The following is a 14,384-nucleotide window of genomic DNA, read 5'->3' on the forward strand; positions in this document are numbered from 1 at the left end:
CGAAAAAGCAATGTAAAAATCTGTTTTTCTACTGGTGTTTGACATACTTTTGTAGAATTTGTGTGTTGGGGCAGGTCATTGTTCCTTTGGGAACTGTCATTTACTTTTTTACATTTTCCTGTCTGGAGGTTTACCAGTTCTCATAGACGATGCTATCCATCTTTCGTTTTTTTTTTTTTTTTTTGGCTCAACCATGGAAGTGTTACCAATCTCCATGGTTCTTCTTTCCCCTGTATGCAAGAAGACAAAAATTGGTAGGGAGTCTTTAGGTGTCAAGCTGGCTCCTTCATTGCCTTAGCTGCCAAGGAGTGACTCTGTTGTGGCCAGACTTGGTTCCTCAAACTGCTCATCGATGTCTCTCAGTTCCTCCATTGCAACTCTTCATGAAGCCACTAAAGACCAAGAGTTAGACACATCCTATGCAGCTGTAGGGTTGTCCTCACAAGGCAAGGGAGAGTCACTCTTGTTGACCTTGGGGGAAGAAATGGATGACAGTCTACTGCATAGCCAACCTAGGATGCCTGATCTCAGGATTAGTGCCACTGCCATAAGCCAGTCTTTTCCCATGGAGTCTCTAAGGAAAAGAAAACAAAAAAATTAAGAATGTTACTTCTCTTTCTATTATTATGGACAGGGAGACTTACTGGGATTTACTAAGGACAGGGAGACTTACTGGGATTTACTAAGTAATTACTTTCTGCCTTGACTGTTTCAAATTCTTTCTTCACTTACTTCAAATAAAAAAGAACAAGAGTTCCCTATCATTTTGACACTAATTCTCAGTCAAAAGAAGGGGAATGAAGGGGGAATGTTTTTCTTCAATGATTTCTTCACATGGTGAAGATCACCGATTCTGAGGAAAGTGTTGCTTCAGATTTCTCTACAGAAGTGCTTTTCTGAGACCTTAGCTAAAATGAAAGTGGTGTTTCATTGGGAACAGAATGAAATCCCTGTTTCCCAGCAAAAGTATAATAACTTGTTGCAAATGGTTATTCCACAACCTGCAGCTGTCCGTCCTGTTATATCAGCTTTAGAGGATGAGTTCTCAGGTCATGTCTGGATGCTGGAACAGTAGGACTAGTGCCTTTTGTGCACTGTAATTATGGCAATGAATTCTTCAAAAGCTTGATCTCCTTCTTACACATAATCCTTCCTCATTGTTGAGTCCGCCAGATCCCATTTCTGCCATTAAGACAACAGCATTTCCTCTGAGCTGGAGTGCCTAGGGTAAAATTTAGATAATCTGTGAAGGCTTTTTTTGTATTCAGATAAGTGAATTTTGTCATTTAATTAAGTGAAAGATAGACTTTCATCTTTAAATCTTTTTTTCTAATTAATTTCTCTTCAAAACTTGACCCTCTGTATCTCATTTTATTTCCCCTTCCTACCTAGTCATTTTATTGGGTCTAAGGCCATCCTTTTTTCATCTATCCAGCTTTATAGATGCTAGCACCTTAATGACTTCGCTATCTGTATATTTTTTAGCTGAAGTACTTTACTATAGATAAGGAAAGTAAACAGGGCTTAAAGAAGTGTAAGCATTTGTAGGTTTTAATTAGCTCCACAGGACCCACACAAACTCTACTTACCATGTTTGGGGTGCTGTATCTTAACAGCAACTCTCCCATTTGTAAAGGTTTTAGTGGTTGTATTTAGCAGAGTGATGAAATACATTAGTGGTCAAAGGGATTATTCCTGATGAGTCAGTGCTGATGGGCTTGTCAAAGCACTCCTCTACTGAGAAAAAGAAGGAGAAGAGAAAGGTGGAGGAATCTTCCATACTAGAGAAATTCTCTGTAACCCAAACTCCAGGGGTATCCACTCCTAATCCAACAGGTACCTCCCCTTCAGTCTCTCCTCCAGGACCTACAGTATCTTTTCCTATATTCTCATCATCTTGCCAAGACTATCATCACTTAGGTTATCACCACCTCAGTGCCCGGAATCTTCCAGCACCAAGGATGACTCACCACCGAGAAATAGGGCAGAAAATTTTTCCTTGGAGAAGGAGCTATCCGGATTAATTTATTCTAGGCTTCCTTCCACTGCTTCAGTAAGATCATACAGGTCTCTCAGTAGTCCCACTCAGCTCGAGTGAGAACACATGTTGCCAGCCTGTGTCAAGGCCCAGATTCAGTACAGTGCCCACCATGGCCCAGGATCTTACCCTTGTTCCACAAGTTGCCTTTCCTCCTCTGAGCCCAGTTTCAGCAATGGTAGTGACTGTATCAGCACTGACTGTAGCACCAGTTACCTCAGCACAGATCAGTTTAACTTCCCTGATGCCAACTACTTTAGCACCAGTAGCTTTGATGCCAGTCCCCTTTGTGCCAGGTGTTACTAGGTCATTGGTGGTCAGTGCCGAGCCCTTGGCACCAAGATTGTCATTGGTTCATTTGTGGCTATTCTTATTGTCAGAGAGCTCAGCATACAACACCTTAGGACTGAAGATCCCTGACATGGCTTTACCCCTGAAGATCTTAGTGATGTTGGCTGGGCTAGGGGTGCCATCTTCAGCACTGGCCTTGTTACCATCTGTACCAGTTCCAAAGACCATGGATATTTTGATGGCTTACATGGTACAGAAAAGAACTACTCCTAATTCCTTTATACCTATTATTTCAGCAGCACTGATTCTACCATGAGACATCAACAAATCTGGATGCTTGGGCATGACATCATAGATGTCTCACAGGATCAGAGTATGCATAAGCTAACACTGGTGTGATCTGAGGATTCCTCTTCCCAAGAAATTTTCAATGAGGACCATCATCTGACCTGTCCAGGAAGAGGAAGTGCAAGAGGAAGCACATCAACTCCCCTATAGTGTCCCCCACCCCATATACAGATTTGGACAAAGGGGAGGTCTCCACCAAATCCCCCTCTCTAAGATCTTTACTTCAGTGAAACTTTGGAGATGATGAGGCAGAGGAGATCATGGCCTAGACCCCAACTTCCCAAAAAAACAAATCTTACAGAAGGCCTATAATTCCTCTCCTCCAGCTGCATGGGTAGTGACCCCCTCCCCCACTCCCATCGCTGATAAGCTGGTCAGTATAGTTTGTTGCAAAGTCTGGAAAGAGCCAGATGTAGCTAAGCCCATTCACAGGAAGCTGGACAGGATTCTTCTCACCCCAAAGACAGGCCACATTGGAGTGAAGGCCTCTTGTTGACTCCACAGTTGTAGCTGCAGCCACTACAAAGGATGCCCATGAGGACACCCAATCCAGACAGAATCACTATGGAATACCGAAATTCCACAATCCCGAGACTCTGAATCCTGAGGACCAGAATCTCAAGATTGCGGAATCTCGAAATTTAAAAAAAAAGAAAAGTAAAACATACAACAAACTATTCTAACGTATATGCAGGGGGGCCCCCCTGCAACATAAATATACCAACTCCGAGATCACACTACAGTGGAGTGAATGTCAAAGTCCCCATTCCGCACTGTACGGTTATCCCCATTCACTACGTTTGAGATTCCGCAATCTCGAAATTCTGGTCCTCAGGATTCAGAAATTTGGGATTGTGGTATTTCCTAGTGATCCCATCCAGACATCTTCCTAACAAAGATTGTAGGATGATGGATAGGCTAGAGATGAGTGTATATAAACCTAGTATGATGTTCATCATATTGATCACTGCTGTAGCCTAAGCTTTATGGGTTATGCCCTGCTACGGATATAACAGCCAGCCAGCTTTCAAAGCTTCAGGACACCTTCCATTTACCCAAAACATTAGATACCTTGAGTTCAGTTGACTAAAAGATGGCTTTGGGTGCCAACCCTTTCAGAGCTTTCCTGCTGCAAAAGAGAGCAAACCTAAGCTGGCTTTCAAGGATTGACACTTAGCTTGCCCTGTTCCATTGCTTGGAAGATAATTTCCCTTTGGGGAAAACCCCTCTACATTTAATATTTATTGTTTAAACTTACTTTCCTGTTAAGGAAAGTATTTGTTCTTCTTCTTCTTCCTGCTTTTCCCGGTTAGGGGTTATCACAGCAGATCACCTGTCTGCTTATGATTGGCAGCAGTGTTTTACAGTGTCGAGTTGCCAGCCTGGTGCCCACCCTTCCACGGAAGGCACACACACACACTCATACCTATGGCCAATTTAGAGTGTCCAATCTACCTACAGCATGTCTTTGGGATGTGGGAGAAATCTGGAGCACCCGGAGGAAACCCACGCAACCACAGGGAGGACATGCAGACTCCGCACAGAAGGCACCCCAGCCGAGGATCGAACCAGAGAACCTCTTGCTGTGAGGCAACAACGCTAACCGCTGCACCGCTGTGGCCGTCTTAAGGAAAGTATGTGTTAAATAAATAAAATGTGTTTTTGACTGTCACATATGTTAACTTTACATTTAAATGGGTGTGGACATTTATTTGTTGTTAAAAACAGGGTAAAATTACTTTTTCTGTGGATAAACTGTATTTAATTTACATTTTGAGCCAGGCAAATTGTATTTAAGTGTCTTACTGTGTTTTCAGTGGGAAAAATGTACTTTTAAATACTTTCTATTTTTTACCAGCTTGTGCTGTTTAACATCCCCCGGATAGGAGCACCATTTTCAGCTTGACCATGAAACAAACAACCGGTCCCATGGTAGGTCCTTCTTCCAAGCACAAAGAGAAAAAATTAAACAGCCTTTGCCACCACAGCAGGCAAGTAATTTGCCTTAGCTAGAGGCAGGTAACTCTGCTGGTTTCTCAGACCACTCATCTTTTTCCCCAGATTCCTCTGGTATTGCTCAAGCAACCACTGCAGACTGGGGGTTAGCCACGTCCTCTACAGTTGTTGAGGTCCCCTCTATGGTTAAGGGTGAATCACACTTGTTGGTCTTGGGAGAAGGGGCAGGGAAGGTGCCCCTGTTTAGCCAGAATATTGTGTCTGACAGCTGGAAAGCTGGTACCAACATTAAGAAACCTATTTACCCCAACTTTCCTGCCAAAAAAAAACCAGAAACCTAAACATTTATTTTTTCCTGCTCCATTTCCTCTGAACTGGAGTAGTTTACTGGGACTAGCTCAGGGTCTAGTACAGGCTATTGACCCTTTTTTATAAGGTGGTTTGTGGCAGAAATAATGATTCCTTTTTTCCAGAAGAAATTCAAGATTTTTCTCCTCAGATTTCTGATTCAGACTCAGAGGAGATCATGGTATCTGAAACTCCCTGTGTGGTATTCTCTTTTTCTGAGACTATTTCTGGAATGTGCCAGTGTAAACACTGATTTTTCATAGTCATTCAGAAAATACTATGAGTTGTTACAACTGGAATTCCCAGAACCTTCACCCATCCCCCAGTGCTCTATGCATTGGAAGATGTTTGTCACAGCCAGCCTGCTGCTCCTAAGAAAGCAGATATAATATGCAAAGTTTTTCAGTATTTCACGTTTTTCTGCATTCATCCCAGACTTGACCCAGCAGCTATAAATTTATTAAATCCTGCTGCTGCCAAATATTATGTTAATTCCAACCCCCCCCCCCTTCAGACAAGGACAGTACAACAATTGATTCATTTGGGAAAATTAGTATTTTAATTTGTAGAAATTTGAATTGTCAGTGTTATATGTAAAAGTTTATTCTAACAAATTGTGAAGGAATGTTTCATCTATGGTTCCCTCCTATAAGGAAAAAATTTGCTTTTTGTGTGTTTTAGTTTCTTCCATTACTAAGGTTACTACTCATTGTACAAAGTGTGTTTATGACTCTTTTGATACTGCATCCATGTCTGTGGCCACTGGTCCTGTGTTGAGGAGGTTTGACAGGCTGGATTCTCAGAAACTGCCAGAAGATGTGTAAAATGAGATTTTAAATTCTCCTTTGGATAGAAATTTCGTTTTTGGACCCTTTGCTGCAGAGGTTATCAAAAGACATGATGGGAGAGGTAAGCTTATTAAAGGAATCTCTCAACATTGTCAGCCCTCCTTCTCTAAATTTTCCAAAGAATGTTCTGCTTCCTTGTCAAATGTTGGCAAGAAACAAAATATACAGTCTCATGGGAATGCTGGTAAGCAGCCATTAAAAAACAATGGCAGGGAGATTCCAAAAAGTAAAACTTGGTACCCACAGAAAAAAAGAACAGCCAAATAAGGAAGAAAGACTACATAAGGCATCCCCCCCCCTCCCATCCTGGCAGTCCTAATCCCTTTCAGAAAGTCTGAATCTCTGATCTGATGTTGTTAATTTTCTTCCCATTCATCACTGATGGGTCCGTTTCCTAGCCCTCGGAACCGAGTTGGCCTAATACCAACCTTGTGTACACCAAAAACTCTCGTGCTAAGTTGCTACCCACAATGCCCTTCTCCCAGTTACCTCAGATCTCGTTTGCCACGCAGCTATATAGCAGCGTTTCACCGAGTTCTCCAGCGAAGTGTCATATTTTATAAAATATTTGCGTATTTTTGAACCCTTTTTTAAACTAGCTCATTTTCTACCCTCTTTTATCTATCTAGCTCTACCCGTTGGGTATTTCTTATACCATCATTAGTATGCCCTCTCCTACCCTTGTGGTATCATTTGATACTATCTTTGGTGTCTTCTTCTTCTGCTTCTTTTTTTCTCACTTCCTTTAGCAGTAATTTGTTTGTTTCATGTGTATGGATATGTCTGAAAAGAAAGGGACTTTGGAGTTTAAACATTGCACTTCCTGCAATGGCAAACTCCCTAACACTGACTCGCACGACAATTGTGTGTATTGTCTGGGGGTTTCTCACCTCTGTGTGAAATCTTCTTGCCAGATTTGCCTAAGTTTTAGTCAGCGGACGCTGAACGAGAGGAAAAATAAACTGATTTTGAAAGGCCCGTTAGTCTCACCTTTCCCAAAGGCCCTTTCTGTGTCAAAGGTCTCAACCCCTCTAGTGAAGGACAAAAAACGTCCCCATTCAGATCCCTCTTCACTGGCTGGTGATAAGGGCAAGTCCAATAAACACAAGCCCAACAAATCTTCAACGGAACATAAAATTGCTTCATCGGCTCCAACTACGACTGTTGCTTCTGTCCCGAGCTCAGCTCCAGTTGCTTCTTTATCCAGCATCATAGATATTACAGAAACTTTGACGTCGGTGCCACCTTCAGCACCAACCTCTGTGGCACCAGTCTTATCTACAGTGACAACTATGGCTCCAACCTTACTGTCTTCAATAGTTTCGGCACTGACTTCACCCTTTACCGCACCGAAGGTGGTTCCGACAATCCTTTTGGAACCGATAATAACCTAGACTCCAAGAGCCTCCTCAGTACAGACTCTCTTTGTGATGCCATTGATTCCTCTATTACCTGTCTCCAAGTTAGAGACTACGGTGCCGATAACTCAAACACCACGTACCCAGTACTCCCCTTCATTGGACCCGTTCTTAGGTTAGACGTATAGCCCCTTTCTGGATCGGCCTGACTCCCTTTCATGAGTGTCCACAAGGTCCACCAGGAATCTTGCTGAATTGGATGTGGTGCACCTGCTGGAACAGCTGTTGACAGCCAGAGGGATAACAAATGTTCCTAAGACTCATCTCACTTCGGGGTTAGGGTCTACTGCTGCTAGGACTCCCACTTATACTCCTCCCTCAGATCCGTCAGTTCTGAGGCCCATTGCTCCAATGTCCTTGGTGGAAACCCATTCCTCGGTGCCAACAGTGACCCTCACTGAGGCTTTGAGGCCACCCCTTTGGGTTACGTTTCCATCAGAACTGTCCCTTCCTCAGTTCAATGGTTGGGGGCAGAACCCTCGTTTCTGAGCACGGTTCCAAGTTTTTTATCGGTTCTGTCCTAGGATCCGGGGCAATGCTTGCCCCGATCTTGCTTGAGGCTCCATCCCTGGGAGCATGTCTGGCAGAGCGGGGTGTGACCCTGGTTCTGAGATTGTCCTACTCGGTTCTGGGCTCCCATTCCATCTTCGGGCGGGCCTGCCTTCCGGGTGATGGAGAGGGTGCTTGCTTCTGGAAGTGCTCCTCCTACATTGGATCTTCCCCTTGCTCACTCAGAGATACAGTCACCACAGACCATGTCCCCAGGACACCGAGAGCAGGAACTACAGGAAACCTCAGTTCAGGGTACTCTTCCTCAGACATCCCCACTGAAGAACCTCCTTGAATGAAGGCATGTAAGAGGAAACACCTTGACTCTCTCACAGAGGATATGGACTACGATGATGGGGAGGGATGCCCACAGTCACCCCCTGACAATGTCTCCTTTGGAGACATCCTGGAAATATTGAAACAGAGGGGTGGCTGGAAGCCCTCTAACCCTTCCTTGGAGGAATCTGTCTTCCTGCAGGCTTTCCACTTTGGGCCTTCTACTTCTTGGGTGACCCCACTTGCCGATGAGTTAGTCCAGCTCATTCTGCAGCGTGCGTGGAAGAACCCTGATTCTTTCCCCACCAGAGGAGCATCCCCACTGGTCTAGAGGCTTGCCAGTAGATGTTATGATGGTGGCGGCGGCCACTAAAAAGGATTTGCGGAAGAAAATCCTACTGTTTACCCACCCAGCAGAGAGTCCCGGGCTGTGGACAGACTAGGGAAGTGCGTTTTTGCTTCAGCGACCTTTACAGTCAGGTCCCTGAACTACTTGGCACATTTCACAAGGCTCCAAAGGGATCTAATTTCTGAACTTTCTAGAGTCCTCACGGGTCAGGTGTCTGACAGGGCACGAGACAAGATTGCCTCTCAACTTGCCACTCTTGAGTCTATCTCCAACTCGTCCATGAGGTTGCTCTCCCATGCAACAACGGGGCAGCTAGAGCTGTGGGTGCAGGCATAGTCATGAGGCGTCATGCCTGGATGTGCATCTGTGACCTCGCAGACTCCTTCAAGTCCTCCTTTTTAAACACCCCTATTAAACCATCTTCTTTGTTTGGTTCTAAAGTAAAGGACACACTGGCCAGGTGCGAGCAGGATTGAAAGATCTTGTCTGCCGTTGGCCTATGTTTTTCCAAGCCCCAATGTTCTTTTTCCAGGAACCAGAGGAGTGGGAAAATATGGCACAAAGAAATCTCAAGGTCCTTTCCGCAATGCACGTGGTGAGGATTCTAGAGGCAGAGGGGGTTCCAATGGTGGAAGACGCCCCTTCAGGGACAGAAGGGGTCCCCAAAATCAAGACTCCAGGGATTCTTTCTCCAGACTGTCTTATCAATGCTCGTGAAGCGTTGCCCAATTGCTTTCCTCTGGAAGCAGTCGGGGCTCATTTTTCTCTGCACCAAACTGCCTGGCACTCTATTACAAAAGATCGCTGGATGCAGAAAATAATCTCCAGAGGCTATCACATTCCTCTAACATCACATCCAAAACCTACAAAGCACATTCCCGCTGTTCCACCCAATCAAAGGGAAGAAGCAGCTTCAGAGATAAGAAAGCTGTGCCAAAAAAGAGTCATCCAACCAGTACCCCCAGACCAATGCGGATCCGTTTTTTACTCAAGATTCTTTTTGGTACCAAAAAAGACCGGGGACTGGAGACCCATTTTGGATCTCAGTCATCTAAACAAGTCAGTGGTTCAAACCAAATTCTGCATGGTCATTATTCAATCCATTCTCCCTTTTTTACGGGAGGATGTTTGGATGTGCTCGATAGATCTCCAGGATGATTATTACCACATCAAAATGGACAAACACTTCAGGAGTCTCCTTCACTTCTGGCTAGGAGCCAATCATTACCAATACAGAGCCCTGCCATTCAGTCTCTCAACGGCCCCCAGAGTGTTCACGAAATGCCTAGCAGTGGTGGCAGCTCATCTGAGACTTCAGAGATTCCAGGTGTTTCCATATTTAGACGATTGTCTCCTCTCCACCCCCACCAAGCGTCTCCTGACCATAGCCCTCCATTACACACTCTCACTGGCGGAGTCTCTAGGCATCACAGTCCATTGGGAGAAATCCAATCTACAATCTACCCAACAACTGGAATTTATATGGGCAATTTTCAATACTCGAACATGCCTGGTATCTCTACCAGCTCACAGGCTTCAGAGGGTAAGATGGCAAGTAGAAGCAATACTTTGTCAAAGAAAGGTGTCAGCAAGAGAAGTTCTCCAGGCCCTGGGGTCTATGGCTGCAGCCATTCTGATTATTCCTCTGGCAAGATTACACATGAGTCTGTTGCAGTGGTACGAATTGTCCCAATGGTTGGCAAATCTTCTCCCCCTAAACTCACAGATCCTCATTACCAACTCTTGCAAGCAAGAGCTCCTCTGGTGGATGAGGCCAGATGAATAACTTTGGTGTCGCCCCTTTCAGACTCCTCAACCCAATGCCACGGTGACTACGGATGCTTCCCTGATAGGGTGGGGGGGGGTCATTTTCAGGGAAAGACAGTCCAAGGCACGTGGTCCAGCTTAGAGGCCAACCTGCATATCAATATTCTCGAGTTGAGAGCAATGCTGTTGGTGTTGCAGGCATTACATACGCTCCTTCCATCGGAAATGATTGTGATTCAGTCAGACAATATGTCAGTAGTCTGGTACATAAACAAACAAGGAGGGACCAAATCCTACCCCCCTGTGTCGAGAGTCCATGAGAATTTGGCACTGGGCAATAGCTTCCAACCGCTTTCTTATAGCAATGCATATCTCGGGGAGCTCCAACGTGATTCTGGACAGGCTGAGCAGATGCATTCTCCTTCCACACAAGTGGTCTCTCAATCCAAACTTGACGGCAGAAATTTTCAGCTGATGGGGCCAGCCTTGCTGCGATCTCTTCACTTTCCCTTCGAGTAACAAATGCATTAGCTTCTTTGCCCTGTTTCTCCCAGAAGGGGAGTCCCCGAGAGACGCTTTGACTCACGATTGGCCCACGGGTCTCCTCTATTCTTATCCACCAATTCCTTTGATACCCCTATTTTTGAAGAAAGCAATTCGGTTGAGATGCAAAGTGATCCTCATTGCCCCATTCTGGCCTTGACAAGTGTGGTTCCCCTTCCTCTGGCTTCAGTTGGTACAACCTCCATGGATCCTGGACACTCATCCGGACTTAATTTCTCACCCCCAAGGGTTGACTCTCCCAAATCTGTCCACTCTCAAGCTGACAGCTTGGTTTCTCCACTTTCGTTAGTCGCCAGGCAGGAAACCCTCTCCTCACCTGTTCGCAATATTATTCTGGCCGCCCATAAGCCATCCCCCAGAAAACTCTACAGAGATAAGTGGAAAAGATTCGCTCTCTGGTCTAAAGAATAGATGTTAGACCCCCTCTCAGCTCCTGTATCTGTTATTCTTCAATAACTTTCTGAGTTTTTTGAGAAAGGAGCCTGGCACTCTATAAAATTACTCTCTTCTACCATTCAAGTCCACTTAGCAGCTATTTCCAATTTTCATAATGGTCTAGATGATGTTCCACTTATCTCCACCTGCATGTGCAAGATCTTTCTCAAAGGAGTTTTTCATAGCAGACCCCCAATCAGGCAGCCTTTAGAGGCATGGAATCTCTCCCTGGTACTACAGTCTTATTCTTTACCCACTTTTGAGCCTGCTGCAAATTGTGACCTTAAATTTCTATCATGGAAATCTCTATTTTTGATGGCTGTCACATCAGCTAGATAGATATCAGAATTACAAGCCTTATGCATCAAGAGTCCGCATTTAATCTTTCATAAAGACAGAGTATCTCTTTGTACGGGTCTATATTATATTATTGAAAGTTGTTTTCAGCGAACGCTCACATGAGCGAAAATGCTGGAAAATGAACTTCTTATTGTGGGGGGATGCACCCTCCACACCCCCTGCTAGCTATATATTCCAAATCTGAGATCGCACTACAGTGAGGAAAGGGCAAATATCCCACTCCTCACTGTACTACAACCCCACAAACACCCTTTCGATTTCCAGTGTTTTCTGTCATGTGAGCGTTCGCTGAAAACAACTTTCAATAATATAATATAGACCCCTTTGTACTAATCCATCTTTTCTCCCCAAAGTGATTTCTGATTTCTCTGTGAACCAGTCCATTGAACTCCCAGTGTTTTTCCCAAATTATTCCAATAAAGGAGACTACTGTCTACATTCATTGGATGTACATAGACAATTACATTTTTCCTTGGATAGGACTAAATCTATCTGCAAGTCAGATCAACTTTTCATTTCCTTCTCTAGACCAAAAATGGGATGTGCTGTATCAAAAGTCATTTTATCAAAATGGCTCAGAGATTGTATTGCCTTTTTATATTTACATGCGAATGAGCCTAAACCTGTCAATATCAAAGCACATTCAACGAGAATCATAGCAAATTCTGTTGCTTTTCACTCCAGAGCTTCTATGGATGACATTTGGACAGCAACCATTTGGGCCAAACCTCACACATTCATCAAACATTACAAGGTGGACATGATCTCCAGGGGAAGAGCGGCCTTTGGCTCAATGATACTCTGGAATGTTCTTCCATAAGGGCCACCCAGGTTTTCAAGTAGCTTGGGATTCTGTCCCATCAGTGATGAATAGGAAGAAGATTAACAACATCAGATAAAGAAGTTATGTCTTACCATAACTTTCCATCTGTGTTGTTGATCTTCTTCCATTCATCACATCTCACCCTCCATACCCCACCAAAGGCTCCTGGTGGATCTTATGGGTCTGTGTGGTGTTTTCAGGGTTTTTGCGCAGAAATGGCCTCTGCTTTTTACTTCTACATGTTTCATGCAAACTTGATCTAAGGTAACTGGGCAAAGGGCACTGTGGGTAGCAGCTTAGCTCGAGAGTTTTTGGTGTACGCGAGCTTGGTATTAGGCTGACTCAGTTACAAGGGCTCGGAACCATACCCATCAGTGATGAATGGAAGAAGATCAACAACACAGATGGAACGTTATGGTAAGACATAACTTGTTTTTTTTATCTCTTTGACAGCAGATTGTTGCAGACAAATGGGTTCTGAGGCTGATTTAGCAAGGTTACAGTTGGCAGTGGGAAGAAATTCCTCATTCCAGGGTATTATTCCAGGGTCTATATCATATTATCGTCTTTTAAAATATCGAACGGTTACAATGTCTAAAATGCTGTTCAGCAAAAAGTTTTTGTGAGATCGCCGTACAGTGAGGATCAGAAAATTTGCTCTTTCCTCACTGTAGTGGGATCTTGGAGATGGTATATATAATTAGCAGAGGGTGTGGGGGGCACAGCCCCCCACAAGAACAGTTTTGATTTACGGCATTTTCGACATTGTAGCCATTCGATATTTTGAACAGACGATAATATGATATAGACGCTTATTCCACGTCCTCCAGACCAAACCCCTCGTGTTTCCTCCTGTCCTTTAGCACATGCAACCTCAGAGGGTAATAAAATCAGTTGGGAAAAGGATTTTATTCAAGAATGTTTTTTAGTGCCAAAGAAAGAAAGAAAATGAACACCACCAACCAATAAATTCCACCAGACTGTAGAGCCGAAACGGAAAAAGCTTTAATGGAAATCCACAGAACCACAAACCACAAAATACAATAAGCGAACTGTTCGTAAAGTCTAAGTGCTTTCACTCATACATTAAAACAGGCTTCATCAGAGTTAATTAATAACTGTTCTAAGACAGCTTTTAAAACACATAGACGTCATGCACACACCTTTTTGTCAACCAATCGTAACCAACTACTTCATGTGTAGTGAGAACTAAATTGCTAAAATTTTGAAAAGACTGTTATAAACTTAACAGTATTCCTAAAACTAAACATAATCAACATTTAATAAAATAAACACCATTGTAAAACCAAAATGATAATATTTAACATACCTAAAATGTATCTAACATACGTTGAAATACATACAATATATTACTGTTCTAAACCCTGTATGTTTCCTGTATGTTTAGATACAATAAGACTTCAATTTCAACATACTCGAGATAGAAATATGATCATTAATTCCGGGAGGTTTTGAGGCATCAAGTCTAAGTTGCCATAAACTTTCCTTTACCTCCAGGAATGTCTTAACATCACCCCTTCTATCGCTATGTGGAATGCTATCTATCACAAAAAATATAAACTTGTTAAAGTTTGAGCAGACCTGACTGTGCATATATAGGGCATTGGAACTTTTTTTTATTTTTGATGTCTCTTATATGCGCATTTATTCTCAATCTCAGTTTTCTAATAGTTTTCCCTATATAAAATGTTAGACAGCTTAAACATGTAGCAATACAGAGCACCATTTTTGTGTTACAATTAACATAACCTGGACATTTTATAGTCCTGTTAAAATTGTGAACTGCTACATACGGTCCATTGTTTATGAACTTGCAGGCTGCACAGGCCCCACATTTGCTCATTTTGGAATTTTTGTACACATCAACACTATTGTCCATTTCCATTATTTCTTTTAAATTTTTACCCCGGCTATAAATAATAATAGGTTTGTTTCCCAATATACTGATGTTGTCGTTATTAAGCACGCTATCCCATGTGTCTGTTATAATTGA

General features: G+C 43.4%; 1 protein-coding gene across 1 annotated transcript in view; it reads left to right on the forward strand.

The window, feature by feature from the left end:
- The first annotated feature begins 913 nt into the window (after positions 1 to 913).
- LOC122791427 (60S acidic ribosomal protein P1-like) overlaps positions 914 to 14,384 on the forward strand; it is a 64,989-nt gene continuing 51,518 nt past the window's right edge. The window contains exon 1 of the mRNA XM_044059168.1: positions 914 to 1,071. Within this exon, the coding sequence (XP_043915103.1) occupies positions 914 to 1,071 (158 nt within the window). The remainder of the gene's footprint in view (positions 1,072 to 14,384) is intronic.

Source organism: Protopterus annectens, chromosome 17.part0 (assembly GCF_019279795.1).
Source record: "Protopterus annectens isolate FY-2018-M chromosome 17.part0, PAN1.0, whole genome shotgun sequence".
Classification (NCBI taxonomy): domain Eukaryota; kingdom Metazoa; phylum Chordata; order Ceratodontiformes; family Protopteridae; genus Protopterus; species Protopterus annectens.